At 44.5% G+C, this 26,531-nt stretch overlaps 1 protein-coding gene across 1 annotated transcript in view; it reads right to left on the minus strand.

Moving 5' to 3' along the window:
• Positions 1 to 8,341: 8,341 nt before the first annotated feature.
• Positions 8,342 to 26,531, minus strand: part of LOC104347290 (ubiquitin carboxyl-terminal hydrolase 12) — a 32,096-nt gene continuing 13,906 nt past the window's right edge. Inside the window, exons 3-9 of the mRNA XM_086469929.1 lie at positions 22,244 to 22,457; positions 21,047 to 21,273; positions 19,791 to 19,867; positions 18,813 to 18,896; positions 17,973 to 18,170; positions 15,881 to 15,959; positions 8,342 to 10,717 (exon numbers count right to left, since the gene is read on the minus strand). Coding sequence (XP_086326055.1) covers positions 10,616 to 10,717; positions 15,881 to 15,959; positions 17,973 to 18,170; positions 18,813 to 18,896; positions 19,791 to 19,867; positions 21,047 to 21,273; positions 22,244 to 22,457 — 981 coding nt within the window. The 3' untranslated portion in view covers positions 8,342 to 10,615. The remainder of the gene's footprint in view (positions 10,718 to 15,880; positions 15,960 to 17,972; positions 18,171 to 18,812; positions 18,897 to 19,790; positions 19,868 to 21,046; positions 21,274 to 22,243; positions 22,458 to 26,531) is intronic.

Raw genomic sequence — 26,531 nt, forward strand, 5'->3', positions numbered from 1 at the left:
TGACTCACGCGTGGCTCGGTGCCTCGGGGACCCGGTGGTGCCGCTGGTGCTGGGTCCGGCTGTCCCTGCCCGCAATGACCAGACCCAGCGCGACCGCCCCGCACGGGGGGACACCCGTCCCACCTGCACCAAGTGATGGGAAGCACGAGGGGCAAACCTGGGACATCCCCTTTGCTGGGGAGATGCCCCTTTCCTCCCACACTTGCTGCCTCCGACCCAGCAGAGACAACCGGGCGGTGTTAAGGAGGTAGGAAGAGGCTCAGCCATCACCACCGCTGTGCAGCAGCCCGGAGCCCATGATTTATTTCCAGGCACGGTTTACGCGGGTGAAAACTGCTGCAGAGATGACAGCAGAGATCCAGGGCTGGGGGTGAGCTGTGGAGCTGCGCGCAGCAGCGCCGGGCATCCTGCAGCACCCAGTGCTGGGAGCTCCAGTGGGGTTTGTCCTCATGAAACCCACGCTGGGCATGGCAAGGTGGTCACCTGCCAGAGCAGCTACCTGCTGTCTCAACTGCAGAGACCAGTGCCAAGGTCATTTTTATGTTTTATGCACTGTACGTGCCTTAGTGCTACACACAACCCCCCCGAAATGTTTTCAGACACCTCGGGGAGGAGGATGCAGGTGAATCGCCTCAACTCAGCCCTGTGCGGTGCTGCTCCTGCATCCGTGCTCCTCCTCTGCAGACCCCACTGTCCCCAGGGCCGGCAGGGCTGCTGTGGCCAAAACTGCCCTGGAGAACTCAAAACTCTGTCCTTTGGGCAGTTCCCCATCTGCTTCATGGAGAATCTGTTCCCAAACTGGCCTTGTTGAGTGCCTGAGCCCCCCCAAATCCTGCTCTGTTGGGTTTCTGAAGCCCAAATTCTGCCTCGTTGAGTCTCTACCCCCCAAATTCCACCTCGTTGAGTCTCTACCCCCCAAACCCCACCTTGGTGAGCCCAAACTCCGCAGATCCTGCCTCAGCGAATCCCTGACCTTCAAATCCTGTCTCGCTGGGTCCCTGCACCCCAAAGCCCATGACCCCAGAGGGGACAGCCATGCCCGCAACCTCCTCTGTCCTGTGGGGAGGGGGAGATGCCTCATGGCCACGCAACTAAATGATCATTAAAGCCCGGTGCGTAATTAAATCTGATCCAAAATCCTCGAGCTTGGGATCATCTGTGGCCAGGTGGCTATTTCGGCAAGGAGAACAAACCAACCCCAGCCTGCTTTCCCCATCAGGGGTTTCTTGAGACACACGAGAGGCAAACCAGGTTCTTTAAATAGCCGAGCACAAGTGGCAGCTCGCAGAGGTGGAAGCAGGAGGTAGCCGTGCTCCGGCGGGCTGGAGCTGCGGCTCTGAAGGTCGGCTCCGCACAAGGCCTGCGCCGGCTTCACGCCGGGATAGCGTCGGCGAGCGAGCGGAGAGCTATTTTTAGCTGCTTGGCTTTTGAAGAAAACAAAACCCCATCCAGGAAAAACACCGCTGATACCTCGGGAAAAATAAACCCAGCCCCGAAGCCGGTCCTCGGGAGCATCCTGTGCCCTCCGGGGAGCATCCCCGCGTCCTCCTGCGCTCGCAGGCGCTGCGCTGGGGTTGGGGGACTGGAACCCCAGCCCTGCCTCACTGCAAAGGTAGAAAAATATAGAGGGTTTTGCCCCAAGGCGTAGACTGTTTGGATTGCCTGTCTCTAAGTGGAAAGAGGGAGGTGAAGGCTCTGACCAGGGTCAGAGCTGCTGCTCGGTGCACCATGACAGGTGGGGCCAAGGCTGCCCCGTGAGTGCCCCAGGAGCCCCACCACGGCAGCCTGGCTCAGCCCTTTGGGGCTGGTTTGGATTTGGAGCCGTCCCTCGAGGGCTGGACACCCATCCAGCAGCTCGAGCCCGTCCCCGTGCCAGTCTGGCAGCCACGGCAGAGGCACCCCAAGGTGTTCCACCACCAGGCTGCCCATGAGCGCCTGCCTCCCTGCCGCCGCACTGACACCCCCAGGCAAAATCAGGGGCCTAATTTTTTTCCCCGAATTACAGTATTTTCATCCTCGAAACCTTTCAAGGTGAACGTGACCCTGGTGCCCACAGAAGCACGTGGAGAGTGACAAAGTCCCGGTGCCAAATCCTCACCTTCCCCACGCCCTGCAGCGGGATGAGCGCTGGCCCCTGGCCCCTGCTGCCAGGAGGGAACGTCTTAGGAGAAATGTCCCCCAAAACGGGGCGTTTTGGCTACATCTGATGCACCGGCAAGGGACAAAACCCTGGCGGGGAACAGGGCTGCGTCTGGGCAGCACAACCCGCTCAGCAGGATAAATAAAAGAAAGTTAATATACAATGAGAGCTGGCTGGACCTCCCTCAGCCAGACCATCCAGCTCATCCCTCCGTCCGCTGCTCCCGACTTACCGGCCGCTGACAGCTTTTGAGTCGCTGCAGCGAGGGCAACAGGAGAAAAAGAAAATGCCCGGCTTCTCCCAGCACACAAGGAAGAAGTGATGCTGCCCGGGCGGCACCGGGGAAGGCAGCAGCTGACGGTGCCAACACGGGGAGCGTTGGCTGCCGAGGGGGCGAGCGGCAGTTTGAATCCATCAAAGAGGTACAAGTCAAAGGGAGAACTCCCTGAACGCTCCCCACTACGCTGGGAGGAAAATCAGGGTGGAAACGGAGCCCAAAGCAAGACGGCGTTAATCATCCCTAAACCAGCAGAGAGATGGAGAAGGGGTCTGCGGGCCAGGAGAGCGGCTGCTGGGTGATTTTGGGGCACCCTAGCTGCTCGCATGAGCGCTCGGCGGGGAGCTGGCGCCCTCCCAGCAAGATTTGCCAGCCCGGTGTGTTATACTTTTCAGTGCCGAGATATAATTAGTGCCAGTTCTTCAGAAGCTGTCACTCACCATCACGCAACGTTTGCTTTTCTTAGGAATATGACTAACTGGCAAATGATTAAACACGCTCAGGGAAGGAGGAGGGGGAAGTGAGTTTTTTCTTTTTCATTTTTTTTTTTTCCTTCCTGGGAAAAAAATAATAAAACCCCTTCAGGAGCCACTTTGCAGTCCTAGAGAGAGGAACACACTTCGACGGCGCTCGAGGAGGGATGTGTGAGCCACCCTCCAGTCACACCGGGTGGCCCGCGGCTCCTCCCAGCACGAGGATGCTCAGAGCCACGGCCGGGGCGGTGGGAGTCACCAAGATGCTCGTAACCTGCTCTGCAGGGACGCGACCCCAACGTTGAAGTCAAGGCACGCTCCTGCCAACCTCCTGGTTTTCCCTTCTCGTTTCCCCCATCGCTCGCCCCCACGCACGGTGCTGCAGGGGATGATCTCGTTCGCCCTCCCTCCCAGCAGAGCCCTTTGAACACGGTGGGTTTCTCGAAGCTCATCTCCTCGCCAGCGTGGCTTCGAGGAAGGACGCGTCTCCCGGGGGCCGAGGGCAGCACCGCTCTCATTACTGCCCTTTCGCTGGGACCTGCACCCCGTGCTGCAGCCTCCGGAGAGCCCAAAATTGGACCCCACTCTTTCCGACGGGTCGTTTTGGAGAGGTTTTGTGTTTTCTTGGAAGGTATTTTTAGAAGAAGATAACGCGGTTGCCAGCTCCCAGGGGAATCCTTCTGTCCCCGAGTCATTGCTGTTGAAGCGCTTGGCTCAAACTGGGGAGAGACAGCGCTGAGAAACTGGTTTTCCCAAATCCAGTAACCTTCAACCTGCTGGGGGATGAATGGGAAGCTTGGGCAAAACCAAAGCCTGGCCTTTCTGCTGGGTCTGAGGCTCCAGAAACTGAGGCCCCAAAAATTTACTTAGGTTATATTCACTTTTATACCACCTATGAGAAACCAGGCAAATAAGGGTAAAAATCTCCGTTCAACTCTTCACTTAAATGCACCTGAAGGATACGTTAATGAAAACATTTCCATCTTGCTCTGTCTGGTGGCTTCACATTCCCTTTAGCGCTCCTTCCTGGCCTGAAGACTCACTCTCTGATCCATCCTCCCTACCCCACCCTTGTCCCCACTTCTCAGGGGACACCCCGAGCGCCTGGCAGGAGGCTTTGGAAGGCGCCAGTGCCAGGTACCAGTGGTTTGGCTCTTTTATGCTAAAGTGATGGCAAAGAAAGAATAAACAGGAATTTTTCCAAACTCGTGGCCTTTCGCTTGGAGAAATATTGTGACTCAAAACCTGAAAATGAAGAGTTTAACATTAAAAAAAAAAAAAAATTAAAAAAAAAACAACTTGGAAAGGATTGCCAGGAATAACACCTTTTCCCCACCACCACCCCGTGCTCTCTCATGCAATTTGCTGTGCCCTTGCCAGGAGGAGTGCTGGCGCAAGGGTGGAAGCAAAGGGACCTGGAGGAGTTTCGTAACAGAGTGATTTTTGGGCACTATGACAGGGAAGGAGGGCCTACAAGTGTGGCTCCATCTTGAAAAACACACGGCATTGGTGCCCCAGCTACAGCCAAACACCCCCTCTGCCATGGGTCTTGTTGCCCAGGGACCGTCTGCGATGCAGCGACGCGCTGCTGAGATGAGACTTTCCCCCAGCCCCCTGAACACGTGGAGTCCCCACGACCTGCAAAGACGCCGGCGCAGACCCGATGCTCTCAAAACGTCAAGTGTATTTCAGATGGTCCATCGCCAAGAGAAAAAGGAACAACAGACCCGGACCGTGGGAGATGCAAATGAGTCAAGACAAGGAGGTCTCGCAAGGTCTGAAATCCGCGCTGACATCGGCGTGAGGTTCCTGGCCAAAGACATCTTTGCTGCTGGCTTTGACCGGGGTCTAGCACACAAAAGACCTCTGAGATACCAACCTTCTGCTCCCAGCCGCCTCTGGGCACAGACAGCCCCGCACCACAGAGCTTCCAGATGTGGTTTCCCTCCCTTCGGGCCATCCCTTCCCTCCCTCCGCTTCTTCACAGCACAGTCCCTGCTTTCTGCTTTGCAGCGCTGCAGCGACTTGTTGCAGCAGATGCAGGCTGCTTCTCACGGAAGGAAGCAAATGCCCTATCGGAGTGCTAATTAGGATGCTTAATTACAAAGTTATTCAGCTCCTGCTGAAGACCCCCTGCTATTTTCTTTTGGGTCTACACCTAGGAGTAGACCGAAGAAAGAGCTAGAGCTGCATTTGACCTTATCTTCACCCATGGCTATGGGCTGGTGGTCAGTAGCCGTCTGAGGCTCACTCTAGCTGGTCAGTGGGAGCTCCTGTTGGCTTGTCCCTTCCAAGTCCAGGCCTTAAAGCCAAGTAAACATCTCTTTCCACCTCTACACTCCTCACATGGTATATTTTGCTAAAGCAGCTACACTCCAGATCAAAAACATCCCGAAAAGCAAATGAACTCTGGGCAGATCTGGGGACATTCCCAACTCCAAAGGCAGCTCTCAGCCCCCATTCCTGCCCTTCTCCCCTTCCTTTGCAGGCTTCTCTTGTGTACGGACCATGACTTGGAAACCACCAGGGAAGACCCAGCTGGGACTATCTGATTTTTTTTTTTTTTTCCCACACGACTTGCAGTGTCCTCTGTCCCTCCACACACACGCCCCGGCTTCGGTGCAGCTCCCTGGGGGTGGATCCCAGTGCAGAGGACGCATCTCAGCAGCGCGGCCCCAAAAGCACGTTGCCCTCAAAAAATCTGGGCCAATGTATCTAGAGTAGTACTTTAGGGGCTCTGATATTTTAAGGCCTTCATAAATCCTTTCTTAGTTTTGCCCTCCAGGTCCAACTCCTTCTCCTGGGATTTCTAAGCTACCCTCTATTTCAAGGCCCCGTCCCAGCCGACACTGGCTCACGGATCCAGTCCCCACCATGCCACGTGGGTCTCAGAGAGCATCAGTTCTCCTCCTCTTCCTCTCCCACGTTCCAGATTCACCTCCCCAGGCCAACATATCCCGGCACGGCATGAGGTGCCCTGACGAAGGGACGAGTCACCAACCCCAGCTGCTGGAGACTCCGTTTTCATCCAGAACTGGCACGTCCCACATCAAGGCAGCACAGCAGCGGCACGCTCTGCCTCATCCGAGTCCCCCCGCAGCTCAGCCTTCATCTCCTTCGGGAGGCAGCTAACACTGACCGGGCATTCGGCAATTCTGCCGCTCCCTCCGTCACCCCGTTCCTTTCGGGGACCGCAGCGGGAAACGGGGCTGGTCATGGCCATCCCTCACCTTCTCAGATGCCACACTCCGCCTCTCCAGGCCCAGCTGATCGCATCACGCTTTCTTTTCAAGACAAAGCTTTGCAGGAGGCAACCAGTTCTCCTACCACAAAGTCCTAAAGTCAGATTTTCATAATCTTACGCAGTTTTTAGTAGTTTCTGGACGAAAATCCAGAAGATTGTCCCATTTCAGGTAAAGATGAAGGGGGAAAACAGTCAAGTACATTGCTGAAGTGGTTTGTATTTGTGTTATAAAGAGTTTCTGCAACCACTGAACATGCTCCTTCTTCGCAACTCAAACAACGTGCTGCCCCTGTCGTTCCCCCTTCCCTTTCAGGGCATCCTCTCTCCCGCCGGGGGCGGCGCAGAACCATCGCCCCCACTGCAGCACGTTCAAACGAGTCCCATCCTGGGTGGGGAGGTGGGAGCTCAGGCTGCCCAGGGACCTAACAACGCTCTGCAGGTCCAGGCCGTGAGGTCCAACGCCGCTCCAGGCTCCGGTGGCCCTCGAGGGTCCCAGCAGCGGGGTCCTCGCCCTGCCCTAGGGCTGCTGGGTTCCGCTTTAACACAAAAGCAGCTTCCCAGAGGCAGCACGGGTCCCCTCGGAGCACAGGCCGCCACCGAGGCGGGGTCGTTAAAATGGTAGGAAGGATCAAACCATTTTCCTTGGCAAAGCCTCGTCTTCCGAACAAAAGGATAGGATGGCCCTCACGCTGTCCCACCGAGGCTGCTTCATTTTTAACCTTTCCTACCCCGAGCCGTCGCTTACAGACATCGAACCCCAGGCGGCCGCTGCTTTCAGGAACCAAACGAAGCGGGCTGGCTGGGGAGGTGGAAACCAACCACTGTAGACAGGACTGGTTTTGCCGGAGCGGGAGGGAAGCAGACAGAAGTAGCCCGAAGGTTAATTAGTGCAACAGCAGCCAGCGCTAGCAGGACTTTACATGTTGAGAATTAATGACGTTTCAGGGGATTGTTTCCTTTTGATGAACGCCGAGGACTACAATGGGAAGGTTTGACTTGTCTCAGGGGCTTTTGTTAGTCTATTTTCTTTCTTGTACCAATCAAATATGATTTGTTTTAAACACGTCCTAAACCGAGCTGGCACGGTGACTTTAAAAGCTCCTGCTGGTAACTAGAACATGCCAAGCACAAACACCAATTCATAAACAACCTCTGCTTCTGAAGTCTTCAGGGCAGAGCCTCTCCACAAACAAACTGTAGGATCTGCTGAATTAGAAGCAAAATACCAACGTGGGGTGCATTTTGCTTCAGCCGCTGGTTAGCGGAGACAAATAATCACCATGGGATGGCCTTCACCCTCGCTCCAGCGCTTAGGGGTCTGGAGAAGACCAGAAGTGACAAGACCAGCCCCCAAATCCCAGTACCAATCCTGCCTTACTGGTACTCAAAGCTAAAACCACATCGCTTTCAGACACTGTGATTTGGGTTGTTTGCCCTCAAGAAAACGAATTCTGGGTAAGATTCTTTCCAAAGCGGCTGAAAGTCAAGCCCACGTTCACCAGAGTTAAAATTAGCTCCGTTTATTTATTGCTAATGTGTGACCCAGCAGGACAAGGACCAGACAGCATTTTGATTTAAAACGTGTTTTACAAAGCAGCTGTCACTTCCCAGTCACTCCCAATCAATTCCCAATCCCAACTGCGTTCTGACCTAGTCCCATGAATTCCCACTCACGGGAGCAGCCTCTGATCAAATTTTCCCAGCAAACTCCAGTGAGCCACACAGAAACAAAGGCCCTGTCCCACAATGAACCTGAAAAGCTCCAAGGATACGGTACTATTTTTGCTTTTAAATCTCTCTGTTCCAGATCAGTCAGATAATATTTGCCACAAAGTCTCACGGAGTCCGACAGCGAGGGGTGAAAGAGGGAGAAGGAAAAAGGAAATCACAGGGAAAGGCAACGGCAGAGCTCCAGGGGATGAGGAGGGGATGCCAGCAGCAGGGTGGGTGTCAGGGGAAAAGGGCCCTGGCTAACCCCTCCTATATCAAGTATAATCCACGACACAGAATTACTCATGTCTCTTGGTTTAAACCGCTTATGCACAGGTTATACACATGCGGGGTCGGAATCCCTCAGCCAGCCAGCATGGAGGGAGAAGCACTACTCCTCCACGAGGGAGAAGCTAAGGCGAGCGAGCGACTAACCAGTTACTTCCATTTCTGTTGGGACTGGGACTGGGGTTCAAGGAAGAGCACTGGGGGCCATGTGCGTTTGATCATACATGACCTTTATTGGAGACAGGTGGGGTCATTTATTATACAGAAGCAACATCACACCATTCTCTTCCAATTTAATTCCTTTTAGTCTCCTTATAAATCTGTAGCAAAAGTGCACTTTTAAGAGTTCTTAATCTATAGTATATATCTTTCAATATTATCTCTCAGTCAGGTATTTTATTTGTAAAAATGTATCACCAGATATACAAAATACATGTCTAGCGTACTACATTAACTTTTGTACTTACTGTTTAGATTATTTTTAAATCAGTGCTCTCTTTTTTTTTTCATTTTTTTGCAAGACTTAGCGATGACAGTCTTCTGGTAGCGCCACCAGGAAAGGACTCACAGCTTGTGTGAACAAGGGGAGAAGGCTCTTAGCCAGGAACAATCTTCACACAATAGGAACAAGATGACAAGAACGTTTGCTGTTATTTGCCACGTCTCTTACGATGACAGTACTCTGTATAATAAAAAATAATTAAAAAAAACCCAATGTCCATATTTTATCTTCTGGAAGAGGAGACGTGGCGGGAGAATGGAACCTGTACCCAGTTGGAATACAATGGTAATGATTAATTTGCATTTTGAAGACAGGAGTTAATTGCTAACATTACGTTTCTGGTCATGGTAAGAAGAAACAGATACATACAGCCACCACGAGGAACTGTGAAATGCTGTTTTCCTGAGGACAATATTTTGGTAAAACATTTTATATCCTGTACAAGCCCCAGAATTGCATAAGTTACACGTCCTCAAGAACAACAATCACCGGTACACACCGTGAACGGCTGTGCTGGGAACAACCACACAGAGGACAGCTCTTGTGTCACCTAACAAGATGAAGAAAGGAAAATACTCATTTCCACTGGTAGTTTAGAGCCAGCTGCGACACGCTTTGGCACGGCAACAGGACTTTTCAAAAAGAGAATTACAGAAGACTTTCTGAGATTTCCTACAAACTTCCTTAGTCTTTTCTTCCTAGTTATCCTTGAGATTATAATATATACACACGTGACGGATAATTAATTTCAGTCTTCAAAAGACTAACGATTTCCCCTGTTAAGCAAGGCCTGTAGAGGTAAAACAATCAGAAGCATTTTGAGGGGGGTGTTACGATTCCCAGATCGATAGGAACATCACCCACAGATGACGAGGAACACTTAGCAAGGCAATGCCTGGGTTGGTTGGTTGGTTTTCCTTCTTACACGTTCACTCTCTTGAAGACAAAGAACAACTGGATTAGTTACAGAAATAATGCTTCCCTTGGTTAACCCTTCACAATTAGTGCTGTTTCTGTGTATTAGCATAGATTCGAGACGCTAGTTGCATCAGTTTACCAGGTATTGAATGAAACATCGAACAGATCCCGTTTCAGAATGAGGGCACTTTTGGTTTACGCAAGAGCTCCGAGAAAGGCTGTAACTTCAAGCTTTCTACAGCAACCGGTTGCCAGACATATTCTTCAAAAGGTAATTGTTTTTCTGCTCCCCTTAAATCTGCAGCGATGTGGCTTGGAGTCAAAACCTCTGCTTCAAAAGAAAAACGCACAATAGACTAGGCCGAATGTGGATAAAGTTCTATACCTTCTGAAGAAGAAACAGAAGAGTAAAAATAAAAAATATAAAAAGAAGCAGTGTTGTTAGTGTTATCTAAAACCAAGATAATCCATAATGGGGAAATTTACAATGCTGCAGAGAGTTTTTTTGTCTGTTTTTTTTTTTTTTTTTATAAAAATTACAGACTTGACATTTCCAATATGTCTTAGCTTTGTACTGCTTCTCAAGTCTGAGTCACCAAAAATATCCAGCAACCAGCTGCTGTTCATATCCTAAAATATGCCTTCAGCTGACACTGAATATTGAAATCATTCTGCTAAAATACAGAAAAACGACGATGGTAGAAACCAAGGTATAGCCTCAGGCCAACATTACATGGTAAAAATTCTACAACGCTACTTTTAAATCTCTTCTTCAGTTCATGAACAAATAAGCAGCCAGGTTTCAAGTAGAGGTAACACAGATTTTGGAAGATAGCACGTAAAAAAAAAAGCCCAGAAAGAAAACTGGAACAAAAGCTCTTCTTGTTACGGCAGTCAGCACTACTCCTCCACGAAATGGCAGGGAGAAACCTTTATTCGCCCTGCTGGATCTGTCCTGGTCCTACAGCAACAACGAGGAACTGCTTCTGCTGTCACAAATATGTTCCATTTGGACACATCTTGATCCCTTTTTTCTTTTATTTGCACACATGTATCTTTTGTCCTAGTCTCTTGACTGGTAGAAGAGGATATATCCAGATTCTGAGTTTTTGGAAATGTCTGATGTTAACCCATAGAATTCTTCAATGGCCTGGGCATCAATTTTCTGAAAATTAATGGGAGTTATAATTAGCCTCAGTGAAAACACCACCCTCTAAGAATCCCTTTCCCAGATAAAGCGTTATTTGCAGTTCTTGGAGGCGATGCTGGAAAGCCGCGCAGCATTAATGCAGCGGTATTTCAGTATCGTTGATTCCAACCAAATACAAAAAAAAAAAACCAAAAAACAAAACCCACTTTTTCCACTTAATACCTTATTCACTATTGAAAAAGAGGAAATCAAGATGAAATAATAAACCACTCAGAAGTGGTGCACTCTTAAGCCGGACTATTAAAAAAGGGATCCACGAAAATCTACCCGTAAAAGAGCACATGACATTTTGATTTTTGCTTTCTCATTCAGACTGGTGTTACCTTTCCTGACTACAGGTTTATAATGTAAATGAAAAAAAAAAAAACAAACCACCAGTCACTGATCAGCAAAGAAGATTTTCGTACAGTTGGGAGCACATACAGACCATCTTGAACAGATTTAACATTCAGCTAAAAGAACTCCAGATTTTAAAGGTCTTGTGACCCTCCTGCGCAGAGAAGTCCTGCAAGTGCTACTGGTAATTATACTACAAAATCTGTGGATCTCATCTCATTACGATCTTCTGGTCTCATGAGAGCTTTCCTTCCTTAGGATTTGCTGGTACAATGCCTACTGGAATATTATCACAAGGTTTGTGATGGCAGAGAAATAACTGATTTGCCATATTAATAGAATTAAACGGTCTGCTTATATCTAAAGTTGTGAACCATGTGCAGAACAGCAGTTTTTCATTTTCCACTCCAACCAGCAAGGCCTGTGGGGCATTTGAAAGGGCTTTTGAAAATGCAAGTTCTAAAGTCTTGATCCCGCTCTTGAGAACGAGTGGGTTCACGTTACTGAACTCGATCCTGCAGGCAGCGGAGAGCAAGCGCAGAGCCCAAAACACCCAAACAAAACGCTCCCAATGACCTGCGCTGCTCAGCCCTCCGCTGTGCTTTAGCATTTTAAAATACCTTTAGGACTCTGGGTCCACAGGGGTGAGAGGCTGAAGTGGCCTGAATTTGTTGCGGAGGACTGAAGGCTGACTAGCCTAAAGTATTCTTTGGGGAATAAAGGCAAAAAGTTGAGGAAGCAAAGAGATGTTCAGAATAGAGGCTTTGGGTTGAGCACCTGCTTTGATCGGGAGAGGGAGCAGCAGAGACCAACTTGTGCTCAGGTCTTAAAGGAAAGGGACCACGCCAGGACTCCATCGAGAAGCCCCCTCAGCTACAGAACCTATCTGGCAGCGCGCTGAACCACTGCTCACTGAACACACTTTAGCATCACCAGCGAACACAAACGCAGTGGTTTCTCTACGTGGCCCTGCCAAACCACCTGCAGGTTTAGGCCATCCTTTTCGCAGCCTCTTTGGAGCGCCAGAAAAACCAGACCTAGTCAGTAAGTTTCCAGAAGATGCATCAACTGCAGGACAGAGCTGCTGCAATTCTCCCTTGAATGGTTTTGTTAAACATTCTGCTAAAAAAAAAAAAAAACAAATCCCAAACAGATGTTTGGTGTCTGTCTCTTCTCCATTCAAGGACTTCAGAGAAGCTGAAATACCGTTCTGAGGGCTTTTACATTTTCACACAATTTATTAACATAATGTCTACTACAAACTGCTAGATACATATTTTAACAGAAAAACAGCAAAAGAACATTCTTCAATCCTTGTAATATATTTAGCAGACAACTCAAACATGTTTTATTTTAAGTGCCAACTAACTTGCCATGCAATCAAATCTACTTCCACTGCTCATTTTGAATGTAACTCAAACATTTGATACAGATTAATTCATCCTACAGATATTTTTAGTTTTACCACAGCAAAACTGACTTCCTTCTTTAATTTCACTATCCACAGAAAACAAAGTGGAACTGAAAGAGGATTGTGTAGTCTCTATTCTTCCCATCCTTGGCTGACCACATACATTGTGGCCAGCAAGGTTTTACCCAGTTGTGGCTCTAGAGTAATAACCCGTTGATGGTTTCATAACTCCTTCTAGGATTCTGCAGCCTCACCTGGCATTAAGACGATTTTTCCTGTTAACTGAGCTGAAATATCTTTTGCACATTTCCAGACAACTATTCTGGTTCCCCAAACCAAGCCCTTGTCTCGCATACCATTCATAGCGCTCAACTGAATGCTGCAAATCTCTGAACAAATATTTAAGTGAAGATATACAATCATTCTCCCTCTTTTCTCAATCTGGAGAACTCCCTGGATGGACGTTTTTCCCCTCTCTGTTTCACACAAACATTGTCATTGTGATGGATCACTTAGCTGCTCTAATGACAACGTGTCAAATTAGCCAGAGATCATTTACTCAGGTTTCTCAATTAATTTTGCTTGGCGCAGTTTCCCATTTGGACTGATTTGCCTCCTGGATTTGATGCAGTTGCTTTTCACATATGCTGTAGTATGTTTGGTTATCATCTATCTCCAATTTAATTGAAAGTTGGCCTTCCAACTGAATCCAAACAGACAAATAAATATGACTTCACCACTTCTGACATTTAGTGGGTAATAAGGACAAACTACTTCCTATTGACAGTTCAGAGCTATTAATTCATATCACTTGCCAAAAATGCAACAAAGCTTTCTAACCGTATTCAAGGGGGAAAAGCTTTCTCCTGTGACTTCTTTCAGTTGCAATATCTGTAGACAGCTACAAGGGCTTTGGATTCCTCTTCTGAAGCCTGCTGACTAATACCTGTTTTGTTACATAGCCAGTTCACACCTAGAATGTGAAGTCTCTGAAGCATAAAACCCCCACAAATCAAAAGAAAAAAAGCTCCTTTCAGGTTCTTAAGAGTCTCTGAAGAGTAGAAAGCTCCTGTGGTTAGCCCTAAACCCAGAAACTTATGCAGAATTCACGTTCTAGGGGAGTTGGGACTTTGGGCGTTTTTTGCCACTCCATTTTTGAGGACAACCTCTGTCACGCCATCCATAGCAATATATTTCCTATAGTGTCCCCTTCTGGCCAATCACCAGCAGCCTGATAACAGCACTCGGGCAAGCGCAGAGTAGATATTTAAACCTCTTTAGGCAGCAGATGGAACTGACAAAAGCAGTTGTGGCTTTACTTCACTTTTTCAGTGAATAGCCTACAGCACTAGTCAGGAACTAATTCTCAAGAGCTGATGACTAAGTGGGGAGAGAGAACAGATGAGTAAAACTGCAGCTACTTCTTTCCAGCAGCCTGTAGCATCAGGAGCAGAAGCGCAGTCGCCACTATCCTGTTCTCCTTCACTGAATCACCAGAAATTCAGGTGAGTTCTGGAAGGCTGAGGAAAGAGAAAGGGTGGCACTTGCTAGGCAGAGGGAGGTGAGAGGTAAGCTTCGTGCTCATCACACACTTGGAAGGCAGGAGAGGCCCAGTGGGTAGTGAAGAGATCCTCTGGGACCAACCCAGCAGGAATCCTTACGCTACACCCTTCGAAGCAGGTCGAGGAGCAACTGTTTATCAATGATCTCAGGTGACTCACGCGAATCTCTCACGTGCAGTTTTTCATGTCCTCCACTGGTAGGAAAAACAAAGCCTGTATCTCACAGAAAGCAAACACCCCATGCAAACGCCAGCCACAGAGAATCTTCTAGCAGGAAAGGGGATCTTAAACTTCTGGATCTGCTGCTGGGGCAGAGGCAGTGCTACAGGATAGGGCTGCGTTGCCAATCCTAATCAAGACACCGAAAACTCAAAGAACCACGGAAAACACAGAATGTAGAAAATTCAGATCAAAGAGCTTTATTTTTACAGCGTTTTAGATAAAACTCTGCAAAAGAAGATGAACTTAAAAAAGGAAAGCCATGATTAAAGTTACAAAAGCAACTTAAAGGAAAAAAAAAATAAAGCATCCCTCCAGGAGAGAGGAACTACATTCTAGCTTACTTGTGTCAGCCCCTTGAATTTATTGTCCAATAACAGACAGTGCATATTTAAAAGCTACTTTTTGGCACAGCTATAAAAGTGCCAACAGAGCCTGCAGATAAAAAGAAATTCTGGTTTGACCTAAAAGCTAAGCTACAACACAGAAGTGACTGATAGAAAATAAACACAGAACAACAAGATGGTTATTTTACATGTACTTTTAAAACGTAAAGTACTTTTTAAATGTCTTTTCTCCTGGGTAGAAAAGACAGTGAATACTTGCATTTTAAAATGTTGAAGTGAACACTATTTCCAAAATTAGCTGACACAATTACGTACTTCATCCATGACAGAAAAAAAAAAAAGAGGAAAATAACCCTCAAAATATAATAGCGGGAGAAAGGCAACTGTTCAGTCATACAAGCTATCCAAATCACCAGGAAGTCACTCCTGATGCTCGAAGCTAAGCAAAGATTTTAAAAAAAAACCACCCCAAACTGGAGAATGTACTACATCATCTTTCTTTCCACACAAGGAAGGATTTTGCTGTACCAATTTAGACACTTAGCATCAGGCCTTAACCTTGACCAAGAGATCTCAGAAGCAAACAGCACATTTTCATCTCTACAAGAAGCTGTTCTGCTGGGGTATTTGCTCTACTGATTGATATTAGCTCAGTAACTAGGTGAAAAACATGGCTATATAAATATTTTGGGTATTAGTCCTCACAGATATGTTAGTAGAAAAGGAAAAATTTAAGGAAAAACTTGCATGAGCAGACTGTTTAAACGTTACCACAAACAGCCCAAACATCTTTTTATACTCTCAGGGTCTTACTAGAGTCTCCCAAATTTTTATTTTTTTTTTTAATGTTTTTTCTATACTTCAATTTGTAGGGGAAAACTGCCTACAGAAAAAGGTCAGAAGTTCTTCCACACAGCAACGAAATGCAACTAGCGCAAAGCCAGTCAGCAACAAAAAGGAGCCCAAAAGGTGGGTTGAAAGAAGAATAAGTTGTGGTATTTCAGCCTGCACAGATGCACAACACCCCACTTCAAAACAGCCCTCGTGTTCCTTCGCCCTTTGGGACTTCTGTCACAAAGATGCACCAAAATGCTGAGGTTTACTTTTGAGACATCCCGAATTCTCCAGTGCACAGGTTCTGCTGAAACACTTTCACAGGTGCAAAAGCTAACCCCAGCCAGAAGGAGAGCGCTGGGCAGCGATGCCATCTACACTCGTTTGCACTATGTAATAGCATACCTACCTCTACAATGTCATCATCAAACAGCAACCAAAAGCCATGGCTCTTCACAATGGTGATATAATGTCCACGATTTGGACCACTGCCAGAAAAAAAAAAGGATTGAAGTCTTATTACTCACGTTGCCTACAAGGACCGCTGCTCTCCCACGGGATTCTCGCTACTACTGGCAGAGTTAAGATTTCCCAGCTCTTAACGTTGTCTAATACTACTCATAACGTTGTCCAGGTTCTTAGACTTGGCCAAATTACTTGAATTAAAATTTCCATCTTTGCTACTCACCCAATAAAACATATTTGAAATACACAGTTTTGTAAATATTTCATATAGTCATTCCTACATTCCAAAAAACAAAATGAAAAGCCTGTTATTTCAATCACTGTTTTGTTGCATTCACCACTGCTGAGTATTTCGACCACTGTTCAAAAATTTTAATAACTGTCTGAAATATCCGATTTACACAGGAGATTTTTTTTTAAATTCTTAGTGTGGTTCAGCCTACGGCTGACTGCAGACAGGCATCCTGTAACCGCTGTTCCCACTGTTCTGGTCGCAGTTTCCCAGTCTGACTCTACTGCCTATATCCTGAATGCTGACCTTGAAGGGAAGGGACAACGAAATGACCTGACTCAAAAGGAGATGGATCTGCAGAGTAAAGGCAGGCAGACCGCCCTGAAAAGGTAGTGGGTTGAGTAATAAACTACACGGATAGAAAACCACGAGCTATCAATCTACTAACCTCAAATTCTGAGAGAACAGTCCAGGGACACAGTGAGAAAAGAAAAAAAAAAAATCCAACCCCTTGGCTTTACTTTTTACTGAGGATCTACACAAGGCTTTAAAACAATCTATATTCATATCAGCTTTAGGCAAAAGAAAGTCCTTCTCTAGCCCTTCCAGAATTATTGATATACTTAAACACGTTACCTGTCACAGAATGAAACTTCTTTGTTTAGAGCAACTAAAGGAAAAATAAAACTACAAGGGCAAAATATTTAAAACTAGTTCTGAGACCTCAAATATTTAGAAAACACAGTTTCTCTTAAGTCTTTGGTAAGTTCCTAGTAAGAACTGAAACTAGAGTCACAGGATGCCTAGAAGCCTCACATAAGACAACAGGTTTGAGAAGAAAAAGCAAAGCTATTTAATTGATCTGAATTGTTAATCACCACTGTTAGAACATCTAAGAGCAGCTACAGGTACAGCAAAGTAAGCATCTACAGAAAAAACTGCCTAGGAAGAGATCTTAAAATGATAAAAATACATCAAAACCAGCACAACTGTACCACAACAGAAATCACCTAGAATTACAAGTAGGTAATTTATGTACCAAACCTATGCAATATTAGTGGGTTGATTATATTGTCTTGCTCCTCACAAAGAGGTTTCAAAACATTTGCGTGCTGTAATAACTTACTACTTCAAAACTCACACTTCCAGAAGGCAGTTATAAATATTTTTTTTTGCCCTCCATGACTGCTTTTTCCCCAAAAGTGCTAAAAATTTTTCCTCTTTGCTTTTAAAACCAGAATTCAAGCCCTAACAACAACAAAAATTAATAAAGAGAATAAGGGTAGTCTAAAAAAGGAGTACACAGTTTATTCCACATGGTGGCACCAGCTTCTAAAAAACCTTCAAATGGTTTAGCAAGTAGCAACATCACAACTGCAACTTAATTCTATTTTAGTAAGCGGTTTTCCAAGATCTGTTTTTATTTCATTTAGCTTTCCTGGAAAGTACGGTGAGGGGTGGGGTGTTTTTTTGCTGGTTTTGGGTTTTGTTGGGTTTTTTTTAAAGACTGCCCTTACTTTGCTACAGCCCAACTTGTCTGAACTGCTACCATATTTGAAAGGTGATTGAAGAGCAAACCTTAGACTCTGTGTACTCAGAAAGCAAAATTTAAAAGAGTAAAAAGGCCAAAACACTTTAAAAAAACCCAATAAATTTTCGGACAACTAGCTCTGACGCTGCTCAGCATGCTCCCATACTGCCAGCTGCTGTACTGTTATAAAAATGGCACATGACTGACAGACTCCTTTCAAATTTCTAAGAAAAGCACTCAAAGAAAGGTCCAGAAAGCACAAACCCAACATACCTGCCACAGTGAACGACTACAGCCACAAGGTCATACATTCTGTCAGGATTTGTAGCATCTCCTGAAGTGTTAAAGAGCCGGAGCTCCAAGGGAAAGACTACACGGTAGGAGAGTTTGGTGTATCGATGCAGCTGGTCCATGTATTTGAACCTTTTTAAGTGCAGAGCTAGAATCATGGGCAACTTTTTCACTCTCATTCTGCATCACAAAAATATGTTAAACAAAGAACAAGGTATCAGCTGATCACCTGAAACAAAGCTTTGTTAAAGAACAGTTTCAACAAGAAGCTACTTAAAAGGCATCCAAAATGATGATGAAGATTTTCAAAAGGCTGCTTTTCTCACGTGTATTCCAGTGAGAAAAGGCGATATTTATTCTGAAAGATTAACTACGCAACTGACATCTGTCTATGTTGAAAACACCAATTTTTCGTCGCATCAATGGGAAGAAAGAGATGGAATTAATCTGTCTTGCTGCTCTGTCTGGGACCAAGTATGAGGTGAGAAATAAGATTTTTTGTAGACAGTATTCACAGTGAAAGCAGATGGGATGATTTTCAGCGGCTTTAAGCTGATTAACGCTAACTGGGGAAAATGTGAATGTCTGGAAGCAGCAGATATAAGCTCTTCTGGGAGGAATACAAAATTAATCTCCTCATTTCTCTCCAATAAGGTTGCCAGAGCTACTTGGTCTCTCCACTCTTCCTTACTCCCTTCCCCACCAAACACAGACCTAAACAGTCTTACATTTTCTTTTTTACTGAATTCACAAGGCGTTTTTTCCCCAACAGCTGCCCGTTTTCAGAGAACACTTGTATTAGCCTGAATATTTGAACCTTACCTCTTCTGTGCTTCCTGTTTACTGCGGCACTGCTCACAATAGTATTTATATTCACTGCATAGAGTTTCAGTATTACTAAATCCTCTGTGGAAATGAAAGAAAAGCCAGATAAGCAGGGATATTCAGTCAGACTACCCAGTTAAAAGTTACCACTACTAATACCGAAAAAACCCCAAAGTACACACAGAAGATGAAATTCCTCTTATTCCACTTGAACCTCCCGAACACATTTCCAGTGTATTTGTCCCAGTCTTGGGATCTAGCACCAACGTTCAGCTGAAAAAATGTGGAAATTGCACCTTCAAGCATTAACTGCATTCTTTCTGGGCAGAAGTCAAACATGATCGGTAACAAACAGCAATAAGGTGACTGTGGTGTTTCCAGAGGTAGCCACTCCACGTTTTGCTCGGTGGCAGACACTGAAGGTTAAGACCTATAGCCACCAGCCATTGACTAGCCAAAGTCCGGATTATCTTCCAGCTCCTAGCAATTACAGATCCGTGATCAGCTATGAAGAAGCCAGAAGCAGTATCCTAGCAGCTGCCAAGCCTTGGAGCTAGCAGTCAAATACTTGGAGCAAATTTCTGTCAGAAAAAAAAAAAAAATCTGACCACAAACATCAGGACCAGAGAACTGACATGCAGTAACAATATCAAAATAAACAAGACTTTATTATGAAACCAAACATACCATGTTTAGTTTTCATAAAACCTGACTATACGATGTAACAAATCCCCATAAAAGAAAGTGAAAAAAATCATACTGCTAAGAAATCATCATACTCATTAACTACTAAAAACCACTAAGAAACCAGCAGCTTCAAAAACTCACGGTAAAGATAAAACGAACAGCACTGAACAGAACATATTTCGCCATAAGTCACAGCCTACAAGTGCTGCCCAACAGAGCAACAAAGCTGGGCTCTTTCCTTCTGACCAAGGGCAGGTATTTCTCCCATTCCCAAGTATTTTCGTTTACCTTAGACAGTGCGTAATTGATGTATTTTGTTCCACATCAACTGACAGATCCAGAAAGTCCTCGTCTTTGCTACTAACCTTGAAAAAAATAAGAAGAAATATTTCATAACTGTTTAGAACTGGCAGATTTCTTTTAATTGTTTCTGGTGCAATGTCCTCGTTGCAAATAGAGAGCTTCATGATAAAAAATAAATATACACACACAGAGGCCCTTTCTCGAAGTAAATGAAAACTGAAGAAATAATCTGATGTGTTGTCACGATCCAGAGAGGAATATTAAAAACAAACAAACAAAAAACCCCAACAAACCCAAAAATCTTTTTCGGAAAACATCTCTCCCCCTTGAGACTTCAAAACACATCTGCTTACTTCACTGGCAAAACCCAGTTTTTAACCACTCAGAGCTCTCAGAGCTGGAGAAGCTTTAACTGTGTTCCACTCTGCAGCTTCCCGCTGCATCTCAGAGTTTAGCAGTAAATACTTAGAGGAAACGCAGAAAAAGCAGATGGGTTTTCAATTAAACGGGTTAGCAGTTAGGAAAACCATCGTTCCGTTTGTGGAACAGTCCCATTTAATTTCAAAATTCTTGAGACAGAATCTTATTAATGTCATTTTTAGAGCTTCTCTTTACCACATAGCCGTAACTTTTGATTTAAAATGCCAAGAACAGCCATTTCAGTTGTGATCTTCTCTTTTTTTTCTCTCCCCATCTGGGTTTTAATTTTTTTTTAGAAGTGTTAAATCAGACATAGCACTTGACTAACTACAAATTCCTGGTCTGAAGGTGGTGTGGTTCTTCTAATTCTAGACTTCGTAGCACTTCTTTCGCTCTCAAATAGTGGCTACGGACCAGCACCAAGCAGCACAGGCCTCCAGTTCAAGAAATTCAGTTAATCCCAGAGTTAAATAAATAGCGAGCAACTCTCATGTAGAAACACAACATAAAACTATCAGTCACTGACACAGGGAATAACAAGACGACAAAAAGGCAGCTTGTATCAGCCAGGTGCAGACTGCCTTGATGGAAACAGGGAGGAGAAACAGAAAAAACACTACGCTTTTTCTGAGAAACATACCTTAATGAGTATTGGTTTGAACATAGAGGTGATACAGTCATAAAATAGGCTATGCTCCATATTTTAATAGAGAGAGCGCAATTTCATCTATCCTAATAAATGAAAAAGTGTGCTTAGTATTAGGGAAAATGATCCAGAACCTGTGAAAAGTCTAAGAGGTTTGGTTTTGTTTTAAACGTACAGCCTCACAGTTAAGACATCTGGTTTCATTGGTTAGTGTTCCTTGGAAGATTTCATGGACCCACGTCAGATCAGTCTTGTCTCCTTCTTCACTCTCAATGCTGCCGTTCTGGAGTTTGCCATTCTGCTTCTCCTGCTTTTTCTCCTCTTGTAGTAAGTCAGCAATAGTGTTAAGTAGGTAGTTTAGGAATTCGTGTGCATCCTGCTGCATATAATTATCAAATAATTCTGGAAAGGAAGAGATCAAGGAGAATGAAAAAATACAGATACTTCACAGTGCCAAGTTACGACGCTTTTAGCAATCAGTGCGTGCCCTTCCCCCTTCTCTACCCTGTTATACAATTGTGGGTTACACTGTTAAGAGTCTTTGAAGAATTGAACATTGCTGTTCTCACAACAGATGTTAGGTTACCCTCACCTACTCCTCAGGTTGCAAGAAACAGCCTGCTGAAAAATAACATAAAGGAAACTTAGTTTGGGCATTTCTTGGAACTGAAGAAAAACCGTGATTGGTTTTGGGACTTCTGTTGTTGTTGGCTTTTCCTTTTTTTCTTTGGGGAGGGAGAGAAATAAAGCAATTCAGATGTATTGCCTTGAGCCATTTGTTCATTAAGTCCAGCATCGAGGGGCAAAAATCCCCTACTACACGTTTGTTATCTTTTCAAGTTCAAGCAGAGATGATAAATCAACATACTGAACTTTTCCTCACAAAGTAGCCCTGGGAAATAACCACTAGTTCTCACCATAAGGAATTTATCCTCCCGCAAATGTAAGAAAGGAGGCTACGAGTGGTTAAGTCTCCTTGGAGAGTTCAACTTTGGCCAACTCCATGAGGTCTGTTCAGCCCACGACAACCTCTAGCAACGACCCGAAGCGTGCTGACTTGCAGCAGACCTCTACGGAACACGATGCCAATGTGAAATAACTGGAGTACTGAGACTTGTGCACGCCCTCTGTGCTTGGTCTAAGCAAGTTCAGAAACAACAGATACCTCGATAACCCTCTTAACAGCACAGCACGCTTCTGATACAATCTCTGCTCCTATGCTACAGAGGTGGTGAAACTCACACCGCAAACAGGAGCTCAAAAATCTTCCAGAAATCTGTTAAAACTTGACATTTTGGACTCACTTAAAAAGGAAGTTGTGTTTACGTTTTATATGCTTAAATCTGCATAAAAATTTCATTTATTCATTTACCATTTTCTTTCCTCAATCTGGAAATAAATTTCTTGGGTGGGATGACTCCCACCTTCTTCTTTTGCGTAGCAATACTGTTGAAGAGATCAGAGAGGCATGTCAGGAGGCTTTCCTTCTTTCGAGGCTGCACTTTGTATGCCAAAACTTTTTCCCGAAATGGACGACAAAAATAAAGTGCCTGTAAGACTGAGTTGCAGTAGCAGGTATTGCCGAACTGGTTAAAACAGAACAAAAGGAAAACAAACGTTTTCATATTAGGTCTGTTAAAAAGTAACAACAGAAAGAGGTTGCTCATTAAGAATGTCACACACTGAAAATGGAAAAGCTGTGCGTCAGAGTTCACTTACTGGGGAAATACTAGGAGCCATGGTGTAAAAGACTCACCCTTGTATCATCACAGTTGCTAACGGCAAGAAAAGGAAGAGAAGACAACAGTCACAGTAATTCTGGGCACACACACACAAAAAAAAAAAAAAAGGCAGGAGGCCACTGACCAAAAAACCCAACAACTGAGGGCTCATCACAAAAATCAAAATTTCTGGAGACACAGCATGAGCCTAATCCCGCTAGGGGAGATCCTGCTGATCCTGACGTGGAGGGGTGCCAACGGTACAGCAGAACAGAGGGAAAGAGAACAGAAAAAGGGAGAGAGAGCATCTGGCAGCATCGCCGCGTCTCAACTGCATTGTACTCACAAGAGGTCAACGCACGAGCTCGTATGTCAGATTTGCCCGTGTCAGACACACAAAGTACATTTCAGAGATAGTTAGCAAGGTACATGTTAAATATTTCCTGTTTATAATGAAATATTATGAGAAGTACATGATGCAGGCAAATGCAAAGAGCAGCTGGTTTACATCTGCCATATCTGAAGGCAGTGTCATTTCAGAGAAAGGAGGACAGCGACAACAACTTCCAGAGGCAGTGTTCCACTTTGCTTAACAAGAAGGAACACTTGGACCGCTGACATATTAGCTTATCATCCACAAGAAATACACCATGGGTTGTTTTGAGCCGTCTCCTCGCAATTTATTGTGCAACCGTGTTGTACCACGCTGTTGCTTCAAAAAAGCAAAACAAATTCTGGGTTTGCCAGTCCCCAGATATTCTGGTAATGAGATTCTGCATCTCAAGAGCGTTCAGAGCAAAGTATTTTAAATAAACAAAACGAGCATGCAAATCTGACTCCAGAACACAGGCTATTTTGTTAAGTGGTACTCAGAGAATATGGCCACTACTGATTACCAAAATTTGGGGTGATCACTGCAGCAGAATGCTGTCAAGTTAATAATCAGTTTGCCAACTGAAACAGAAAATTAACAGTTTAATTCCTACAGCTAAAAAGGTTACAGCATTATAGCTACATTAACATTAATTTATACCACATGTGACCAACATAGAACAACAGTTAAAACTTACTGACATGAGGAAAACAAACATGCAAGCTGAACAAACACGTGAATTAGGGTAGAGCCTAACTCATATGCCTGTTAGTGACCTAGGAAAACAGAGGAGCGTCGTGCTAACTACATTTGCATACAAGACAAAATAGGCAAGAAAACTACCAAAAGCCTGACTAAATATTCCTGTTTTCAGATGAGGTATCTATTTCTCTATAATAATCCCAGAAAATTAAGAGGCAGAAGAAACTAGAAATTAGCCACCTTAAAAAAGGAAGGTCATGGTGCATCTTAAGTCAAAAAAATTTACAGAGCAAGCAGTTAATGAGATTTCAGGACTGTACTAACGGAGAAATCATGTCAAAAAGCATTAATTCAACTGGTTATACATGTCCTGCTTTGATCCTACCCACACAGAGAGAAATTATTAAGAGCCAAACTAGATGGAAGAGTTAAAGAATTAAAATTCCACCCAAATAGCTTTCAAAATTCCTGCCAGTAAGTAGCAAGATGCTTTGCAGTAGTCAAACTGATACGGTGAAAAATCCACTTGCTGGCATGCTTTAGTTAGTTTTAAAAGTGTCCTTATAAATAGTATTTCAGCTCTCTGTGTTTGCTACCTCCTTTACATAAATTAATGTGGAAGAACTTTTATTCCTGCAATCAGAATCTTGCATGTTAGTATTTTAGATATTTTCCTGCATGCCAAGTACTTTACAAGAAGACCGTGTGATGCATTTTATTTCAGCAATTCTGACTACTTTTCATGTTAGAACAAAATCCTTCCAACTTTGAACAACTCAGGGCCTTGGGAAACTTCTGAATATCTCAATTATTGACCGACACTTCTCTGTAGTGGAGTTCTCCACAAATAAACAGTATTACATAGAAGTGTCGCACTTTAAAACTGCAACTAGTTTGCATTTAGAAGTACAAAGCGGACAGGTCTTTCCAATCACGACCTTAACTCTGCTAGAAATTCTGCCTGAAAAAAAAAAAGAGAGGGCTCTAAGCATTCGTCTTCAACAAAACCCCAAAAACCAGGCTGGCAAGACAGCTCTCAATGGGCTGGTGAATATCTGCAAACCTGGAGCTACATGTACAGATCAAATACACCAACAGTGTATAAAGTCTAATATGACCTAAACCAGAAAGGAAAACCAGCTACAAACATGTAGGTTTTAAAACCTTTTTGTCATGGTTTCTCTGGTATAAATCGGTATTTTAAATAGACGCAAAAACATTGGGTTTTTTGCTTAAAACTGACTGTATTTGGAGTCACCATTACCTAACTTTGTAAGAACTTGCAAAAAGTTACACTTTCAATGTAAAAACAAAGTTCGAAGGCTTATTTTAAGATAAAAACTTTTTAGAATGAAAACGGAGATGAAATTCTGGCATGAAAGCATTGTTCCATCCCTCTTGCACTTCAGTTAAAATAAATTATGGGGTAATGTTCAACAGGCTGTCAGAAGGAGCAGTCAGACCCTTCTCCCATACACTCTGCCGTGGCTTTAGCAACACTCTGACTGCAGGCAAGCTGGTTCAGCTCACTGATCCAAAGAGAAAATAACCATTAAAATAGAATTTTTAAGCTTCTCTTGTCCACAGGTTCAACACCTGATCCTGCTTGCAGCGCAACCCCACAGGTACTAGTATTGATGCTGAAGCCATGCAACTGCCCTCCTTAAAGTGCTCCAATTAACTTCCAATCACAGCAGAACTAGAAATAACTTAGGAAAAAGCGCCGCAGGACAGCACCATGAAAACAATCATCCTAAAGTAATTGGTTGCAAGGAATAAAGCACCACAGTATTTGTCATATTTTGTCCTTCAAAACAGAGAATGGATGTGGTTATACTAATTCTGGTTATTTTTAGAATGCTATTTTTCCTCTTCACACTATTCACTGCTCTGCTATTTATGTTACAATTGGAGATGCCTTCCATTTTTCTCATTATGGCGCAAACCTCAGCAGCTTTGGAATGGCCATTAACGCCATACTTAAGGAATACAACTCAATGTGTTGAGATAGTTTGGTGCCTGAGAACACAAACTGGTAGAAACCCACACAGAAGTCAATTAAATGAATTTGTAACGAGCTGTGACAAGTAACACACTAGTAGCTATGTTAACCTTATTTGGGGTGTCAAAAGATGGATCATCTTTCCGTTTTCCACAAAATGTACCTAGATGACCAGCACACAGAAGTACTCTTATGTTTCTAGAGAGTTTTGCCAAAATTGTATTTTCACATCATAGCTATGATGCCGCAGAACCACCGTTTCTATTAACTAACTTCCCGTATTCATCGGGAAAAGCTGTCACAGGCGCCACAGCTGCCTTACTGCTCCAGAAGCACTGGCAAGGTCAACATCAACGCTCCACTCTCTCCATAGTTAATTGAGGTAGCCAATTCTTATTGCCCCACAGATCCCAGTCAAGTCAGATCCATACAAACCGACAGATACCAAAACCACATCTTTTTACAAGGATTCACTGTTACACAAGGCTGTCAAAAACAAAAAAAGGAGTATTACTACATGCAAGAAAATTACCAATCAAGTCAATGCCATTCATCTCCCGGCTATGTCCTCGCCTAGAAGAACTTCCACTAATCCCACGAGTAGTATGTTTTTAGAAAAGTAACACATTTTCATGTTAAAACCTCAAGGCTCCCATACACTGCAGCATCAGTGTAAAATCAAATTTCTCTTCTCTGGAGGAGCATATGAACAACATACACGCTCTATTAGTTTATGTCTTTTCCAGCTAAATACTGAAATCCTGTAACTAGAAATGTACGTAAGTAGGAAGGTTTCTCTCAAAAGACTTTAAAATAGAGATAGCTATTTTTCTGTATTTAAGATGAAAATTATATCTTTGTT

This window comes from Leptosomus discolor, chromosome 9 (assembly GCF_034619465.1).
Source record: "Leptosomus discolor isolate bLepDis1 chromosome 9, bLepDis1.hap2, whole genome shotgun sequence".
NCBI classification, from domain to species: Eukaryota; Metazoa; Chordata; class Aves; order Leptosomiformes; family Leptosomidae; genus Leptosomus; species Leptosomus discolor.